General features: G+C 37.7%; 5 protein-coding genes across 5 annotated transcripts; 2 read left to right on the top strand and 3 right to left on the bottom strand.

Annotated features, from left to right (window-relative positions):
* Positions 1-27: 27 nt before the first annotated feature.
* MONOS_6062 (uncharacterized protein) lies at positions 28-4,330 on the top strand. The gene is made up of 6 exons (XM_067876265.1): positions 28-40; positions 137-229; positions 295-556; positions 620-764; positions 825-1,701; positions 1,777-4,330. Exons 1-6 carry the CDS (start codon positions 35-37, stop codon positions 4,003-4,005), a joined length of 3,612 nt encoding a protein of 1,203 aa, XP_067724040.1. The 5' UTR covers positions 28-34; the 3' UTR covers positions 4,006-4,330.
* MONOS_6061 (uncharacterized protein) lies at positions 4,329-7,854 on the bottom strand. Its single transcript, XM_067876264.1, has 3 exons — positions 7,390-7,854; positions 5,223-7,301; positions 4,329-5,048 (listed from the first exon to the last, which is right to left on the bottom strand). The coding sequence occupies exons 1-3, from the start codon at positions 7,606-7,608 to the stop codon at positions 4,626-4,628; spliced, it is 2,721 nt and encodes a 906-aa protein (XP_067724039.1). The 5' UTR covers positions 7,609-7,854; the 3' UTR covers positions 4,329-4,625.
* Positions 7,855-8,037: 183 nt separating this feature from the next.
* On the top strand, positions 8,038-11,235 carry MONOS_6060 (uncharacterized protein; the record flags this gene model as incomplete). Its single annotated transcript, XM_067876263.1, has 2 exons — positions 8,038-8,251; positions 8,316-11,235. The coding sequence occupies 2 exons, from the start codon at positions 8,038-8,040 to the stop codon at positions 10,565-10,567; spliced, it is 2,466 nt and encodes an 821-aa protein (XP_067724038.1). The 3' UTR covers positions 10,568-11,235.
* Positions 11,172-14,665, bottom strand: MONOS_17846 (uncharacterized protein). Its single transcript, XM_067870806.1, has 2 exons — positions 13,429-14,665; positions 11,172-13,139 (listed from the first exon to the last, which is right to left on the bottom strand). The coding sequence occupies exons 1-2, from the start codon at positions 14,636-14,638 to the stop codon at positions 11,410-11,412; spliced, it is 2,940 nt and encodes a 979-aa protein (XP_067724037.1). The 5' UTR covers positions 14,639-14,665; the 3' UTR covers positions 11,172-11,409.
* A 495-nt stretch (positions 14,666-15,160) lies between these two features.
* Positions 15,161-15,672, bottom strand: MONOS_6059 (putative [4Fe-4S]ferredoxin). Its single transcript, XM_067876261.1, has 3 exons — positions 15,625-15,672; positions 15,401-15,571; positions 15,161-15,323 (listed from the first exon to the last, which is right to left on the bottom strand). Exons 1-3 carry the CDS (start codon positions 15,626-15,628, stop codon positions 15,295-15,297), a joined length of 204 nt encoding a protein of 67 aa, XP_067724036.1. The 5' UTR covers positions 15,629-15,672; the 3' UTR covers positions 15,161-15,294.
* Between the last annotated feature and the right edge of the window lie 2,706 nt (positions 15,673-18,378).

The raw sequence follows: 18,378 nt of genomic DNA, 5'->3' as shown, positions 1-18,378 counted from the left end.
AAAAAAAAGTGGGCTAGATCTCAATCCAACAAAAATGGCAGTTTGCAAGATAAATTACAGATAAACTTCAATAAGTAATATTTTTGCCTTTTGCTTTGTAATTATATTTTTCAATTCTTGCTCGGGTACTTCGAAGTGGACACCAAATGCTGAGATTTTAGCAAATATTTCAAGAGCAGCAGCTTCATCAACTGTTGGGGATAATGCCGTTCAACTTCAACTTTTAGAGGTTCACATTTATTTATAAAAACGAAAATACGCATAAACATGATTTTATTTATTTTTATGCAAAAGACTCTTTCTCAATGTAAAACATCAATTCCAGATTATCCAATGTATCTTTGTTGGATTCTATTCGATAAAACTTGCACAAATCCAAATGTCCAGACGTTTGCGATGACTCAATTGAAGAATTTGATTGTAGATGAGACTTATTCTTTCAAGACAGAATATCGTCAATTCTGCAAAAAACTTTGCTTTGATAACCTTGGCAATGATAATCCTAAAATGCAAAAGGCGGCTTCAATCCTCTTTGGAACTTTTATTCAAGTTGACAGTGTGCAATTATTTTTTAATAAATATATGTATTTGTATTGAATTATTCATATAATGAACAAAGCACTTCAAAACAGCTGGGAACTATTCCAAATGCTTGTTCAGGTTCTTTCTTCTCAGAATCGTCTTGCGGTAGAAGGTGGTCTGCGATCTTTGGGAATCATTTTGAACTCTTCTTTAAAAGAACTAACAAAAGAGCAAAGAGAAAGGTATTGCACATTAAAGTACTTATGACTGCTTATGTTTATATTTTCGTTGTGAATTTTTAGTATTGTTGGGCCTCTTCTACCTGTTCTGCTTACGCATGCAAGCAATTCAAGTGATGTTGTGCTTCAAGAGCAAGCCCTGATGACCATCCAGATAATCTTTCCCTATGCGCCTTCTTCATTCTATTCAAACTTCAGCAAAATTGTCCAAGTGCTGTTTGCACATCGCGCATCACCATCACCCACTGTGCGCGAAGCAGTGCTGAACATTTTTTCCGTGGCCATCCAGGCAGCAACGGAGAAAGCTGCGAAGTCTTCGGAGAAACCGGAGAAAGCGGAGGAAAGCCGAGAGGCGAAGATGGTTGTGGAGACACTGCAGCTGGGGATGCGGGAGCTGATCACGCACGTGCTGGAGATGATGAACGACAGCACAGACGCTGTGCGAGTGGCGGCATGCGACTTCTGGTCTACGCTTGTGGACAACAGCGCGCTGGCTGCATTAGATACGGTGAAAACAAGGCTCGGAGAAATAGTGGCGATGGTGGTGAACCGCCTGAAGCTGAACGTGCTTGACATGGCAGAGGAGTCTGATGCACTGGAAGAGGATGCCCAACAGGAGGACTCTGAGACGAGCATCCCGAGCGTGATGGGCAGAGAGCAGATGAAAGGAGCGGGAAAAACAGGACTGGGAAGTGGAATATACGGAAAGTCTTCTTCATCTTCTGCTGTCGATGATGATGATGATGATGACGATATATTTGAAGATGAAGATGAGGACGATGACAATCCAGACAGATATGAAGAAGACGACATTCTCAACAGACAGCAGAAAGGCCAGTGGACTGCCAGGAAAAGCTGCATTGTCGCACTCCAATCATTCGCTGTCACTTACGGGCCTTTGCTTTCTCAGCCATTTATCCAAATTCTCGGACTGCTATTTGTATGAACTTTGTCTTATTCTTTCATCATTTTTATAATTTTCTTTCTTTCTTTCTTTTTCTCCGTTTTTGCATAGGCCATTTCATCTACCAACTCTTCCTCCTCCTCTTCCTCTTCCTCCACATCTCCTTCCATCCCATCCGTCGATCCCACCGTTCTCTCCGCCCTCCTCGCACCAAATGAAGAGCCCTGGCTGCTTGCGGAGAGCGCCATTGTCTCTGTAGCCATCGTGTGTGAATACCGCCCTGACATTCTGGCGTCGATGCTGCCGAACATTGTGAACTGGATCATCACCCTCAGCACCACCGCCACCCGCCCCATCCTCCGCCTCCGCTGCTGCTGGGCACTGGGCTGCCTCGCGCCGTGGATCAGCGGGCCGCATGGAAAAGCGCTGTATGAAGCAGCAAAGGAGAGAGAGAGGAAGAGGAGAGCGAAAAGGGAGAAGATGGCAAAGGGGCTGCTTCCGTATGATGCAGATGATGATGAAGAAGATGAGGATGATGGAGATGATGAAGCAGAAGGTGGATCTGCAGCAAAGAAAGGGATCAAAGTGCTGGTGAAGACGTGGGACCAGCGTGTGCGTTCCGAGCAAAACGAGGCAGAAGTTGCGATGTTTGCACCCGACGCGACATTCACAGACACAACCATCAAAGCGCTGATAGCTCGTTTGAGCGACAAGAACAAGAAAGTGCAGCGTGTGGCGAGCTTTTCGCTGCGGCAGCTGACGTCCTGCCTCGAAGAGCACATCCAGCAATATGCAGGCGTCATCCTGCCCAGTGCGTTTGCCTCGCTGTCTGTGTGCTCCAAATACAACATCATCTTCCTCATCAACACGATCCGCGAGATCTTCGTCTACACGCCCGAAATCTTAGCCAGCAAAGAGTCGCTTTCTGTGACACTAAAAGGAACAGTTGACCGGCTGAACGTGGCAGTCGCTAAGAGACAGGAGAAGATTGCGCAGCATCTGGTGGACTTTCTCGACAGCGTTGTGCAGATTGCAGATGCGAACATTGCACCGTTTGCACCGCAGGTGGTGGAGGTGCTGTTCAAATACATGGGCGAGATAGTCAACTGGATGAAAGAAAGCGAGCAAAAGAGGGAGCAGGCTCTGGGGCCATCTTCTTCTTCTTCTTCTGCTTCTGCTTCTTCCTCTTCCACAGCATCCTCTGCCCTTGGCATCTCCCCCGTCGCTGCAGCCACACTCCGCACACCTACTCAAATCGAAGACGATCCAATTGCTGATCCGCTGGTGCTTCCGTTGGAATGCTTCGACACTGTTGTGACGATTGGCGGGGCAGCAGCACTTTCAGCTGTGAACGGCGAGCTGCTCAGAAGTGTTCTCGTGTTCTGTCTTCAGATCAAGCACAGACAGGTGCTGGCAGCCACGTGCGGCCTCATCGGGGACATTGTGCGGGTGAATGTGGCGCTCATTCAAGACGCACTCCCCACCGTTCTGCAAGTCATCTGCGCTTTCTTCGCTGCGCAGGCTGCGCCGAAGGAGAGCCCTTCTCCATCTCCGTCCACTGCTCCTCCGAAGATGCGGCCGCTGCACAACGCCCTGGTGAATGTGGTGTGGTGTGTGAGTGAGATCATCACCGCACTGGGCGAATCGCTCGCGTTTGACCGGCGCATGCTCATCCAGCAGCTGCTGTTCTTCTTCCGCTACGACTGCATCACCACTGTTGATGACGAGCACCCGTTTGTTCGTGCCACGCAGAAGCCGTCTGGGCTGTCTTCTGTGCCACAAGTGGTGATGGTACCTTTCACTCCGCATCAGAGCGACACAACAACAGTCGCCCTGACAAACGTGGCGGAGTGCCTCGCTCGCATCGCCCGCATTTCCCCCGAAGAGACTGCGCTGATTGTGTCACAGTGCTCTCTTCCTCCGCGCACCGACCGCTCGAAGATACAGCCGTCGTCCACTGCCACCACGTTGCCGTCGACTGCTGCTGGTGGCGCTGCAGTGCCGATGCAGCCAGCGCCTTCGCCCATTCGGCTGTGGCTGCAGTATCTCACCCACTTCACAGCAGACACAGCAGCTGACCAGGCGTTGGCGTTTGATGGAATTACGCAGGCGATTCTGAGGTGTCCGATGGTGTTTTTCTCAGAGCTGAGCTCGGTGCTGAGGATGTATGCGCAGTGGAAAGGGAAAGAGGTGCCAGCTGCTTTGCGGGCGTCGGTTGTGAATGTGCTGCAGATGTTTAAGAAGAAAGGGGAGGAGCAAGGTGTGTGGAATGCGTTCTATACACAGAAGATTGAGGCGAAGTACAGAAGGAAGCTGAAGAAGTTTTATGGATTTGAATGAAAAAAAATGGAGGAAAAAATAGGGAAAAAAATCGGAAAAAAGAAAAAGAAACAAAAAAGAATTAAAAGTTAAAATGCGGAAAAAAATAAACGCAACTTTATTTCTGTCAAATTTTTATTGGGAGCAACTGGAACACTTCATATTTCAGGATTTGCCGAGTAAATTATTCTGCTTGCTTTGAATTTTGCATTTCACAAACACACTTTTAAAGCACAGATGTCTGCTTCAACAAATGTGATGCTGTCAATTTTTTTTTTCAAATAACTCGTTTGAGATTTCATTTTGACGAGAAGACAAAATAAAAAGAAAATAAAAAATACAAAAATAGAAACATATAAAATTTTGAATAAAGAAGTGAAAAAAAAAATAAAATGAATGAAAGTTGTGAAATGATGATGTGGATGAAATGATAATCGTTCTTAATACAAATCATGACAAATGAAGTGAAAGCGAGCAACGTCAAACGCAAAAACACACATATAAGCAAAAGAAGTCCTCTATTTCTGTCTCAAAAAGGCAACTTTCATCATTGCAATCAAATTCAAAATTACCTTCTTTCATTAAATACTTAATTTTATTTCATTCTCTTCTTTTTTTTTTTTCATTTTTAATTTAAACTTTCATTGCGCCGGCGGAGGCTTCTTCGAGTTCTGCGCCTCGTGTATCTTCTGCCACAGCTTGTGCATGTCTGCATTCTGCGCAAACGCCCCAGCCTTCTCGTTCCTATCCAGCACCGCAGCAATATGCTTCAGCACATTCTTCACTTTCCTCATCTCCTCTTCAATCGCCTTCCCTCTCTGCTGTGCCATTTCCGCTTGCTGCTGAAGAGCCTCTTTCTCCTTCTGCTGCTCTGCTGCTGATGCCGCCAGCTCTTCCCCAACTTTCTTCTGCAGCTGCTCAATCGTCGCCAGCGCATTCGCTTTGACAGCCTCTGCATTTGCTGCCTGCTCCTGCTGTGCCTGTGTCGCGCTGGCTGCTGCTTGCTCCAGCTCGGATATGCGCTTCTGCAGGAAAGTGACTTCTTCCGATTTGGATTGAAGAATCTGTGGGGAAGATGGAATTTAATTAAAGGTTGGAATATCAAAAAAGGGGGAAAAATTGTTTGTTGTTTTGAAAAGTTGAATAATAAGATGAAAAGGAATAAAAGAAGGTTATATAATTTATTTCCAAAAAAAGAAAGGAATAATTTACATAATAGAAAATAACAACAATCAAACCTCCTCCTGTTTATTCTGCTGCTCGTTTAGTGCTGTCAGACTTCCAATAAGCTCTGCCTCTCTTTGCTTCGCTTCTGCCATCTTTTCTTCTCTCTCTTTCATTTCTCTTTCGTCTTCCTCCTTCAACTGTCTTATCTGCTCCTGCAATTCTGCCTCTTTCTCCTCTTTTTCCTTCTCCAATCCTCGAATTCTTTCTTGTCCTTCCTTCGCCATTTCTTCCGCCTCTTCCGCTTTCTTCTTCATCTTCTGCAGTTCCTCTGCCAGACTCTTCAGCTGCTCTTCAGCATTCTGCAGCTTCTCTCTCTGCACCGCTGCCACTTTCTCCGTCTCCTCTCTAAACTCCACCAGCCACTGCCCGTCCTCATTCATCTGCTTCACCGCCTCCGCCAGCTCCGCCTCTTTCTTCTTCAGCTCCTCCTTCGCTTTGTCCACTTCTCCTTCCAGCTGCCTCCGCACAACAGAAAATTCCTCCTTCATCGCTTCTTTCCCCCTTTCGTTCTCCTCCTCTTGCTCTTCCTTCATCTTCGCAGCCTCCTCCAGCCGGCTCTGCAGCTCTGTGTTTTCTGCCGTCTTCGCCTCAATCTCCCGCTGCATCTTCGCCCTCTCGTCCATCCTGTCCAGATGCTCTTTGCTTTTCTCCTCCTTCATCGCCTTCAGCGCCTCCTCCTGCTCACTCGACTGCGCCATCCACATCTTCTGCTTCATCGCCCACTCTTCCTTCAATTGTTCGATTTCTCCTTCTTTCTTCTCAATCACATGCTCCAACGATGTCACTTTGTTCTGAGCTTTCGTGTCGCCCTCTGCCATCTTCTTCTGCAGCTCCTCCATCTTCTTCGCCTGCTCCTCCTCGCTCCTCTCCCACTCCATCTGCATCGCCTCGCATTTCTTGCTCAGCCGCTGCACTTCGCTTTCTTTCATCGCATTCGTCGTCTCCGCTGCCTCAACCTGCCTTTGCAGCTCCGTCTTTGTGGTTTCCAGCGCCTCCTTCGCAATCTCCAGCGCATTTTCAAGCGCCAGCCGCTTCTGCTCCCATTCAGAGCCAACAGACTCCCACTGTTTTTTCATCGCTTCTGCCTCTTTCTGCTTTGAAGCCAGCTCTTCGTTATTTTTTTGGATGCTTTCTTTTAAGCTCGCAATCTCTGAAGACGTTTGCTGCTTCAGCGCTTCCAGTTCTTTGCTCATATCGCTCTCCCGTTCTGCATGCTGTTTGGTCGCTTCTTCTAAACTTGTTGAAAGCAATTTGTTTTCCTCTGTCATTTTTTGAAGTTTTGAAACAGTTTCATCTTTTTCCACTTGCAAAGAATTGAATGACTCAAGCAGTTTGTCTTTTTCAATCAGAAGACATTCTTTTGCTTCTTTTTCCCTCTGCAGTCCTTCTTGAAGATCTTCTTTCTCTCTTTTAGTTTCATTCAATTTGAAATTAGTTTCTGCTAATTGCTTTTGTGAAGCAGCCAAATTGTCACTCAGCAAATTAATTTGCGATTTCAGATCAGTTTCAAGTTTCTCTTTTTGCTCTTTTTCTGTTTTCAACTCGTCTTTGAGAGCGCATAATTTGTTGTTTACATCAGAAATCTGAGATGAGTTTTCTTTTTGTTGGTATTCAATGGTTGCTATGGCATCGTCCCTTTCTTGTGAAATCTGAGTCATCTTTTTTTGAAGATCAAGAATATTCTTCTGATTTTCATGTTTTTCTTCATCAGCTGTCACTTGCAATTTTTTGATTGAAGACTGCAATTGATCGCATTGCACTTGTAATTGTTTGTTTTCCGTTGTGAGTCGTTCAGTTTCTCTGTCATTCAACTCTTTATCAAGTTTCCATTGACTTTCTTTCAAATCTATTTGTTGCCGAAGTTGATTTTCTGTCATTTTGAACTCTCTTGTTTTTTCTGTAATTTGTTCTTCCTTTTCATATTCAATTTTCCTTATTTCTGTTTGAAGATTTGTCGTTTTTAATTTTTCTTCTAAAATTTGTTGTTGAAGATTTTCAACTTGTTGTTGCGCATCCTTTATATATTTATCATATCCTTGCTTTTCTTTTTCAAGATTTGCACTTCGAAAAGTCAAAGTTGAAACTCCTTCCTTTAAAATAAAAGCAAAAATTTTCATAAAAATTATCATAAAAACAAATAATTGATTAAAACATAATAAGCGCGTTTTAATTTCAAACCTTCATTATTGATATGCAGGTTCCTCTCAATTTATCCAACTGAGCCATTCTAAGTGCAACATCCCTGAGTTTTATCATCATTGAAGATAATTTAGAAACTTCTGCTGATGCCTCTTCGTATTTTTCCTTGTAAAAGTTACGATCCAACAGAATTGCATGATATTTCTCTGTGTCTCCTTCTTTTGATGAAGAATTATCAATATCTTTTTGAAGTTCCATCAAAAATGACTTTATTATGGTCAAAGTGCTTTTCTTTCAACGAAAGAAATACGTTGGAAAAACAAACAAATATTCATTTGTGCAAACATATTCTTCTATTTAAAATAATTGACAAATATTTTTTAATAAGGTTAGATCTAATAAGTATTTATAATCTGCTGTTGATATTTTTGTATATGTGGTATGCTAATAGTGCTTATTACGCTCCTTACATTTATTGTATTTTTTCAAGTTTTTTATGCAATTGCAGTATTAACTATTTTCGTATGAACCTTGAGTTTTTAATATTTTTGCGAATGCTTTCCTTTTCTTTAACACAATTGTTTCTAATGTAAAGGATATAAGAAATGGTACAAACCAACGCCTTTTATCATTTTTCGAACATGTTTTTTAAACCTAATCTTTTTTCTGTGGATAATTCTTCCGGTTATGTTTTTGAGAGGAACTCATCTTGATTATCAAGAATATTCTAACAGTTCCTCGTTTTATGCAAACTCATGGATTATTTATTACATAAACACGAATACTATACAAATAGACACAAGAGGTGAACAAAAAGTTGTGATAGTTCCTCATGAATCTCAAGGAAAACAATTTGGAAAATTGAACAGAACAAGAACACTTGACATCACTTTAGGACATAGTTTGCTATATTTTGAAGATTTAAATAAAATTCATTCGAACCCTATTTTTTCTATGAAAAACAGAAAATTGGACATTCGACGTTATTGCTCCTGGACAATTTTGTGCATCTGGAATTATCAGACCAAAAGATAACAAGTTAAGCGGAGAACATTTTGTAGAAAATGAGATCGGATATATTCCTATGGATTCTCCATCGAAAATTGTGGTTGAGTATTATTACGAAAGCAATGAAACACCTGCTTTTCGCGAAACGTTTGACAAAAATGGATGGCCAGACTACCCAAAATCAAAAGGGTATAATCGCGTTATCGACATCACGCAGGACGGGTTCATCAAGATATTCGCGGACGAACCTTTTAACCTGACGAATGGGCCATTCTCTGTGACAATAATTGATCAAGTTGGCTTGGATCCCAATTTGAATGCAACTGTGCTGCCTCATCCATCAACAGGGGCTACTGTTCTCCCATTAACCACATTTCAGCCATCAACCACGCCACAACCAATTGTGCTGCTATCCGTGTGTACTGACCCTCTTCCTCGTCCTGCCATCTCATGCTCAATCATCTCATACAACAGGAGATATTACCAGTCGCCGCTTCCGTTCGGAGATGTACTGCGAATCATGGCATCTTCCATAGGCGGGTTTTGCTATCTGCTCCTTTTCCTGTTTGCTCCGCAGCTGCTTCTGGGCTGTCTGTGCAATCCGTTCATTCAAAGAAGAAAGAGGCTAAAAGCAAAGAAAGCTGCTAAAACTCAGCTAGAAGGAAGAAGCATACCAATGGAAGACATGCCACCATCTTCACAATCTGTTGATTTGTCCAATCAAACTGCTGAAACTTCTCCAAAGGAAAGTAACAACCAAATGATGAGGAGATTGCCTTTTGAGGCGCGGCCGCGATCTGCAAGCAATGCGAGTAATGCAAGCATATCCAGTGTGAACAGCATGTTTGCTACTCCACCTCCACCTGCATATTTTACATCAGCCACTTCGCAGAATTCTCATTGTAACGAAACATCAGCACATTCAGCTTGCTCAGCGCCTTCAACTCCATCAATATTGTTAACGCCATCTTCCATGTCTTCAATGCATTCAATGAATTTGATCTCTTCTGATCACAATTCTCCTTCAGAGAGAAGAGAAGCTGGAAGTGCTGTTTGCAGTCCATCTTTGTCTTCACCTTCATCGTCGTCATCATCATCATCTTCATCTTCTTCTTCTTCTTCCTTGCATTCCCCTTCTTCACCTTCTTCTTCCATCATTTCTAACTCTTCCAACTATTCTCCATTTAATTCTCATGGCTCTTCCCCACTCAGCCTCTCTTCTTCCTCTCTCACACCACATACTCCGCAGGCTCCACATACTCCACATACACCTCACTCTCCGCTCCGCTTCACACCCACGCAAGCATCCAAAGCATCAGAAATGAATGAGTCTTCGCTCTCTTCTCCTTCTTCTTGCAGTCGCAATCACAGTCACAATCGAAATCGGAATATTCTTCGCACTTCCCCTCTGCATCGAAATACCTCTTTCACTTCATCTCCTTCATCATCATCGACATTATCACCTTCTTCTTCTTCTTCTTCTTCTTCCTCTTCTTCCTCTTCTCCCTTATCTTCCTCTGCATACACTCGCTTCTCTCTATCTCCTTTCATCAGCCGTCATCGCCGCACCGAATCGTCTGCTTTCCATCTTGTGTCACATCTGATGACATCTGACGAATGGATCAATGGATTTTCTTCTTCTTCTTCTTCTTCTTCTTCACATCAGGATCAAACTAATTTTTCACCAGAAAATGGAAGAAGAATGCATTCTTCGAATAAGTTGCAGAATTTGAACGATTCAGAAGAAAGAGAATTTGATGATGATGATAATGGTCTTGATGATCGTGGTGGTTCTGCCTTAACAGTAACTGAGGCGTTGCCTGCTGAAGCAAAGAAATCATCACTTGTTTCTGAGGATTTAGCGGAGGCTGCATCTTCATTTGAATCATCATCATCATCATCATCTTCTTCTTCTTCTTCCACAATAACTGGACAAATACAATCTTCTACTCTATCTTCATTCTCTTCAAATTCCCAGTCATCATCATCTTTAGCATCAGCACACTCTCATTCTAACACCATTGAATCAGTTTCTCATATGCTCATTCCAGAAACATCACAAATATGCCATCTGACTCAGAATAATGCAGATCAGTCAAAAAATGGAGAAGCATCAGAAGAAGATCTGCAGTCACCTCCGCTTCTGGTGTTGCGCTTGTCGAAAGCAGAAAAATCTCAGAAAACTCTTCCTTCAATACTCGGAAATTAGATTTTTTTTAAATGTTTAGATATTTTTGCTTTGCTTTGCTTTGTTTTGCTTTGTTTTCTTTTGTTTTCTTTTGTTTTCTTTTTCCTTTTCCTTGTTTAATTATAATTTTTGTTAATATTTTAATTTTCATTTTCATTTTTATTTTCTCTTTATTTCATGTTTAAGAGTTTTGTTGATAAGAATTTTGATTGTTGCATTAATCATATAAACATTTAAGCTTCATCTTCAATTATTCATTTTACCGTTTAATTTTCGCGTTTCTTTTTCTTCTTCATCTTTTTTTTTTTTTATTTTTCTTTTGAATCATACTTATTTTTCTGGTTATTGAATTATTATTTTCTTTATATGTTTTGTGTGTTTCACTTTTAGCTTTTTTAAAGCAATTGCTTTCCTTTTTGTGCAAATTTTTACAAATTTTGTATGTGAGCCTTATTTTTATTGTTTTTGTTAGTCTGACTTATTGGTGTTCCTCCTCTCAAAATTCTATGTTTTTTTAATATTTCGAACTTTTTCTTTGAGTTTCGATACAAACCCGACAAGCGGGCATAATTATAAAATAGTTATTTTTGATTCGAATATTTTTATTTTCAAACTTTTCAACTTTGTAATAGACATTTGAAATAATAAATAAACAAACAACCAAAACAAAACAAAACAAAACAAAGCAAAAATAAAATAAAATAAAAATAAGCAATACATAAAAAGTCCATATTGTAAAAATAGTTAAAGAAAATAAAGAATATCAATTGTAATCAATGTATTATAAGCAAAAACAGTTTTGCTCTGCATAATAAAAATTTTATAACATCATCTAAAAATACATCAAATAACATCATATCACATCAAAAATCGAACAAATCAACATTATCACCTAAACTTGAGTAGCAAATGCAATTTAAGAAAAGAAGCACATCGTACTGAAAACTTGTTCCATTACTCCATTTTGTGCCCAAAAGCATATAAAGTGCATCTCCAACGCCATGCTCCTCAAAAAAATCAGCGAAACGTTGAAATTGAAATTTTGATTTAAAGGGCAAAAACATATCATTTTCATTGTCATAATTAATTGAAAAATGATCGGTGTTAATCCCGAAGCATTTAACAAAAAAGGAGATTACACTTTGTGTTGTTTGATGAAAATATATTTGCGGATTAACAAGAATTTCAACCATTTCCTTTCCCCACCAAGTTTTGAGAAACACATTCAATCCATAACAGCTTGGATCTTCAAATAACTGCCTCATAAGCCACAACAGCCCACAATCATCGGTCGAGCAGCCTTTGCGAAGAAGTGTAAATTGAACCCGCATGAACCTTGAAGAAGCAAGAAGCGTCTTTATTGACTGACGATTATAGTGAATGCATTTAGACAAAATACTAAAAATATCATTTTCAATAAAAGATGCAGCTTCGGTTGGAATGGTCAATTTTTCCAGAAGTTGATTCGGAGAAATAACAGCTGGGTTGTGCTCATTAAGAAGCATCATTGGCACTTCTGTTAATTGTTCCAATATCAACATGTGATTTGAGCAAACATCTTTTCCTTGAAAAATGCAATGAAACCATTCTTGAATGGAAATTGTTACAACGTCAACACTTTCAAAAAGCTTCTTTCTATTAATTTCACTCCAACTGTCAATCTGTTTCACAAGTTTTAGGAGCACCAGCTTTGAATTTGTGCTCAGAAATGGTTGAATGACATCACAATTTAGCAGAGAAATCACCATGTTCTCGAAGCAGTCTTTTGATCTGTTTTCATTATCTTTGCTGTCGCCAAATGAAATTCCGCTTCCTTTGATAAAAGAGATTAAAGGAAATGCAAGAAAGAAGAAGAGGAGGAAGAAGAGAAAGAAGAAGAAGAAGAAGAAGAAGAAGAAGAAGAAGAAGAAGAAGAAGAAGAAGAAGAAGAAGATTTTGAAGAAAGAGAAGAAGAAGAAGAAGAAGAAGAAGAAGCACAATAATTCAAATTCACAAAAATCAAACCATTTCAATAAACAATACATACTTAAATTCAACATGATTGCCAACGCTTCTAATTCTTCATTTATCTCCTTTTCTCTTTCACAAGTCACTGCCAACTCACAAACTGAGGACACAATTGGCTGAGTAATAATTTCACTCGATCTTAAGAGGCTCCCATGTTGTAAACACATGCTCCAGCAATACGAAAGAGCTAATGGTAACACCAAAGAATGCAATTCCTCAGAACTTTTCATCAAGCAAGCAGAAAACTCGTTCACTTCAGGTTGACAAGTTGTTTGTTGTTGAAATTTTTCAATGTCCAATTTTCTAAGCACCGAACGTAACTGCTGATCGCAAGAATGGTATGAAGGCATTTCTGATTCTGTAACTGCCCAAAAGCGATATAAACGTTCTAACAATCGGAAAAGCTCCACTTTAACCTCAAAATCAACTTCCACTTTGGAGGCGATACGAATAATACGCAAAGCAAGCGCATTTGAACGAGATTCATAAAAAGACTTGAAAGTGAACTTTGACACAATCCCCTTTATCTTCACCAGTTTTCTCAATGCAGTAGCCGAATCACATCGTTTGCACGAATTAATAGAAGCTTTAATGTTGTCATGAAAATTGTGATAACATGTTTGAAATCGAATAAGAAAAAAGGAATAAAGAATGAAAAATAAAAATAAAAATAAATATAAAATAAACAGTCATTCGCATATTATTTAATTGAAAACAAGATAAAATAGAAAAAGATAAAAAAAATCTGAAAATTGAACAATGAATAATGCAGTTAAATAAATTACAAATCCGATTCAATTTTAATGTATACTTCATTTTTCCCCCCACAAATCAGAAGTATTCGATAAAATAATATTTCAAAAGAAGAAGCATACCAAATACTTTAATCATTTGTAATGATTTGAATTCAACGTAGTTCTTTTCAATAAACAGATCTTCAGCCAAAACTTGTATTTCCTGAAATTTCATATAAAAAGCAGTATTCAATATGTCATAAAAGCCTTCTTCTTCTAATTGACAACTCCAATTATTTGAAATGGAAAGCACATACTCCATATTATCTTCGTTCACTTTTTCAAAAATCTTGTTCAATCTTTCTTCGCAAAGGAGTAAAAAATTCAATGAATCCATTTTTGCTTCAATCCAAATGTTTGACAAATCGCATGCAAGTTTTAAGGGCTCCACCGCTTCTCTGGACTGGAGAAATTGCAGAAATTCTTTTGTGGTGCCTTTAAGAGCAAGAGCGTCCATAAATTTCAGGCGGGAACGAATATCAGCACCAACCATCGTTGATGAAGAAATAAGTTCGCAAAGCCCAGAAACCCTCGAAACAGAATCATGCCGCGCGCTGCAACAGGACAAAAGAAGTTTACCCGAATTAAAAAACGCATCATCCAAACAGTCTTCAAATAACGTTTTATTTGCTTGATTCCATTCTTTTATTTCATTTGACGATGCAAGATCATAAAACAAATTATCGCAATTGTCAGGTGTGGCAGAAAAACGAAAAAGTCTTGTAAGAAGATGCTGCATTCCGAAATCACAATTCCATAACTTTGAATTATTAACTGATGTATCGATTCCCTTTAAAGCTAACTCCAGCACTAATCCCAAAATTAATGGATTGCAAATTTTGCAATGCTGCTCGTCATTCAAAAGGCACACAGCAGCAAAAGATGTGTTTCTTTGTTGAGATTTTTGCAAATAATCATATGCAAAAAAAATTGAATGAGTGAAATTGAGTTGTTCAGCGGAACTGCTTATTTCGAAAAGACTGAAAAAAATATTGGTGAATTCATTCTCGAGCTGCACGAGAATAGAAAATCTACGGTTTTCAAAAATTGAGCAAAAAGCAAACACTCCGCTGATTGAAAGGATAAGATTTGTGTCAATGTCTCCGTCATCATTGTAAAAAACCTTATCATATCGGTCAACAGGACTATGCAGGAAATGTTTAAGTTTTTCATTTGATAAAACCATTGCCAATAAAAATGAAGAAAACTCTTGTTGAAATTCATTACATGTTAGTGTTATATCGCGTAACGAGAGGATTATTCCGATTTCACGAAGAAAATAAAATATCATTTTATAACAAAGCTTCGGACGAGTATTATCATAAATATTCTTATTCAGCTCCAAAAAAAATTCGCTGGAGAATATATTTTGCATTTCATTTTGAGGAATTATGAACAACTGACGCTTGAATTCAACTTGTTCTTGAATGGATAGATCGTGCTGATAAGGCTTAAGAAATAGATTAACTTAAATAAGAGATTAGCTTATAAATTAATAAAGATAAAATCACAAACTCAAAAATTTTTGTTGCATCTGGACTCCAAGAAGTCAAATCTAAAAGCAAATAATTAAATAACTGAACAAATTAAATAATACGTTTCATATTGAAAAAGAATGCTATAGCTTCAATAGACGTTATGCTTTGACCTTTTAATTTCGCAAATATGTATTCATAAATTCGTCTAAGAAAAACAAAAACATGGATTATCTTGATTTTCACTTCAAAAAAGTGATAAACAGAAACAATTAAATTATTACTTCAATTTTGATGATGATCATTTATATTTTTCAATTATAAATACATATTTGTTTCAAATAAGAGAAATTGTTCATTGATTGGATTCTTTTGTTTCAATAAATACTTTTAAAAATGAAAACGCTATGATCTGATTTAAAATATGGATAATTTTTCAATGGCATCAAGGAAATTATAATATATACATCGCTTATTGTTCTTTGAAGGAAATTGCAGATGCTGTGTATAATTCAAACGAAAAAATTAATGAAAAATAAAAATTCAAAATCGACGGGAAAATACAAATCAAAACAAACCTGGGCATGAATCTCCGCAAGCGTGGCAATGAACGCATTCATCTTTGTTGTCGATCTTGAAGACGGCTTTTCCCTCATCATTGAATTCCCAGAGAGCATCACCCTTTGGGCAAGTGTTCATGCAGGTTTGGCAACCGACGCAAGTATCATGATCAACTGATGGAAATTCAGCTATATAAAGCAAAAGGAACAAATGAATGTTGAAACAACTTGATCGATCATACACATTTGATAGATGTTTTTAGTCTACAATAAATACAAGGAGACAAAATGGGACTGATCGTACACAACGAAATACTGATACTGGGTAGATTGATCAGTTGAGAAAAAGTTCGAATTTGATAATAATGCAGTTTATGTATTTTTTATTATATATATTATAACAGAAAAGAAAAAGAAAATTGTGATTACAAATTTATGGATATTTTTGTGATGAAAAAACATTTTTTAAATATTTGAAGAATGTTCTTTTTTTAAGAAAAAGGTTCAATTTAAAATTCATTAAAGGAGGAGATCACAAAAATTATATATTCGATTGTTTTTAAATGAAAAAATATAAATAAGGTATTTTTTTGATATGGGTGATTTTTTTTTGAAATCATAACTTTTTTCGGGGTGTTGATTTTATAGAAATTTCATTGTTATTTGCTTAATAATTTCAAACAAATTTTGAATGTTTTCATATCGTTTCAAAAGCCAAAATATGATTTGAAAAAAATAGAAGAGGCATCACATCACAGCTCTGTCACTTTTCAGGGTTCATTTATGAATTATCATAACAAAAACTCAAACCGAAATTTTTGATAGAAAATATCGGGTTTCATAAATAATCACCCATAAAAAAAATTTTTTTTATCTCGGTTTTTTGAAAATGTTAAAAAATTAAAAAGTTATTTGCTGAAAAATTCAAAACAATGCAAATTTGAATATGAAATAATAAATAAATAAATTTAAATATTTGAAAGAAATTTGTTAAATTTGATTTTTCTGTAATATTTGAATTAGGAAAAATTGGAAAGAAGATTATGTGTAAACACTCGCAAACAACATTTTGTTAAAAAAAACAGAGTTCTTGAAGACACTCTGTTTATTGTTACGTTTTCTGTAATAATCACTCACATGCAAATATTGATCCTTTTTTTCTTTCTGTTTGAAACAAGAATCGAACAAAAAAGGTAAGTTTTTAATTCTTTTTCACAAAAAGAAAAACAAAAATGTATTATTCTTTTTCAAAATTCGCAAGTGTTCAATTTTCTTTTTTAATCACAATTTCATATTTTGATCAATTTTCTGTTTCCGCTTATAAAGCTTTCCTGGGATGGCTATAATACAATTAACATGATGAAACTTTTATTTTAGCAAAGTTTCGTGAGTATGAACATAAACTTGATTGAAATATGAATATTTTTGTTTTGTCCAATTATTTTTCTTTTGCTCCATTACATATAGAATATCACAATAAATTAAAAATATTTTTTTCCTTTTGAATAAAATTTCAAAGAAGTGTAGAAAATATTTCAGAGTGCAATGTCTTCTAAAAATGATGGAAGATTTCACTGTCGGCCGGAGCGAATAACCCACATCGTTGAAGAAGAAATTGTTCGTATTACTGATGCTTTTTATTCCAAAGAATACATACACATAGGGATTAAGAATGCAGTTGCAGTACTCAGAAAAGGAAGATTGGTTGAAGAAGGAGGAAGACCTGCTGTAGTTATCGGAGAATTGGAACAATGAGATTTTGTTATTATTCAAATTGAAGCAAAATCCGACACAAGTAAAACTTGGATAAAAAAAATAAAATAAAATATAATTAAATAAATAAAATATAATAAAATTTAATAAAAGAAAAGAAAAGAAAAGAAAAGAAAAGAAAACAAAACAAAATAAAATAAAATAAAATAAAATAAAATAAAATAAAATAAAATTTAATAAAATAAAAAAAAAAAAAAAAAAAAAAAAAAAAAAAAAAAAAAAAAAAAAAGAGAGAGAGAGAGAGAGAGAGAAAGAGAGAGAATTGCTTATTTAACTTTTCAATTATTGATGTTTTATTTATATGGTTTTCAAGTTAAAAACTTTTTTTGATTACAATGATGAAGAATATATTCCATTTCATGAAGTTTCGCCGTTTGCAGCACATAACCTTGTGAAGCATCACACAAAGCTGAGGATGCGAACACTGAAAAATATGTTCGTTCACCGCATGGCAGTTTCATGTTGAAGTCTTTTAAACCATGGAACAAAATACTCAACGCCTTTTATGACACATATCATATCTATCAAGCTTGGATTGCGAATGTCGATGAATCTTCAACGCGCGTTCCTACAGATTCAAAACAGCTTGTTGTGCATACAGCAGACACAAAAGCAGGTTTTACGAAAGAACCACCAAGGATGATAAATTCAACATTCTTTGTATCTGTTTCTGCTGAAGAATTTTCCTTTCTTTCTGTTGTTCGATGGTCAAGCATTAATTAACCAGAGGAACAGAAAAGTCTTTAATCTCCAACGCTGGCAATATGGGCAAATGGAAGCGGCTGGATGGACAACGAATGCTTCAAAAGGTATGCTCTCACCGTTCTTCTTCCTTCTATCATCGAAAGAAGAAGGCGCATGTCACTTGAAAACGAACACATTCTTCTTCTCCTTGATTCGCATGCTTCTCGCGCATATCCATCGATCTGGCGAGAATTCCAAAAACAACAAATCGACATTTTAACATTCGTGCCACACAGCACACACCTCCGTCAACCGCTGGACAGAGGAGTGTTTGCTGTGTTCATATCTGAACTGACAAACAGATTTGAGACTCCATCTTCTTCTTCATCTTCCTCCAAACTAGCAGCAATTTCCGACGTTCTGCCTCAAGCCATCCACACTGCATTATCTCCTTCTGTAATTCAGAAAGCTTTTGTCTGCAGTGGTGTTCTTCACAATTCTTTTGGGTCAGATCTTTTGAAACTGCTGGAATCTTCTAT

The sequence above is a fragment of the Monocercomonoides exilis genome, assembly GCF_001643675.1.
Source record: "Monocercomonoides exilis strain PA203 chromosome Unknown scaffold34-1095894, whole genome shotgun sequence".
NCBI lineage: Eukaryota > Preaxostyla > Oxymonadida > Polymastigidae > Monocercomonoides > Monocercomonoides exilis.
Note: the sequence above shows the minus strand (reverse complement) of the source record. Positions and strands in the feature narration are given on the sequence as shown.

What these genes read in the sequence shown, in the direction of transcription:
- MONOS_6062 (XM_067876265.1), top strand. An exon ending in TTCAACTTCAACTTTTAGAG is followed by an intron (nt 230 to 294) that starts GTTCACATTTAT and finishes TTTATGCAAAAG; the next exon opens with ACTCTTTCTCAATGTAAAAC. An exon ending in ACAAAAGAGCAAAGAGAAAG is followed by an intron (nt 765 to 824) that starts GTATTGCACATT and finishes GTGAATTTTTAG; the next exon opens with TATTGTTGGGCCTCTTCTAC.
- MONOS_17846 (XM_067870806.1), bottom strand. Translation starts at nt 14,638, where the DNA reads ATGATATTTTATTTTCTTCGTGAAATCGGAATAATCCTCTCGTTACGC. An exon ending in ACAAATGATTAAAGTATTTG is followed by an intron (nt 13,140 to 13,428) that starts GTATGCTTCTTC and finishes ACAACATTAAAG; the next exon opens with CTTCTATTAATTCGTGCAAA.
- MONOS_6059 (XM_067876261.1), bottom strand. An exon ending in TTGCGGAGATTCATGCCCAG is followed by an intron (nt 15,324 to 15,400) that starts GTTTGTTTTGAT and finishes AATTATACACAG; the next exon opens with CATCTGCAATTTCCTTCAAA.
- MONOS_6061 (XM_067876264.1), bottom strand. Translation starts at nt 7,608, where the DNA reads ATGGAACTTCAAAAAGATATTGATAATTCTTCATCAAAAGAAGGAGAC. An exon ending in CCTGCATATCAATAATGAAG is followed by an intron (nt 7,302 to 7,389) that starts GTTTGAAATTAA and finishes TTTATTTTAAAG; the next exon opens with GAAGGAGTTTCAACTTTGAC. An exon ending in AGCAGAATAAACAGGAGGAG is followed by an intron (nt 5,049 to 5,222) that starts GTTTGATTGTTG and finishes TCTTCCCCACAG; the next exon opens with ATTCTTCAATCCAAATCGGA.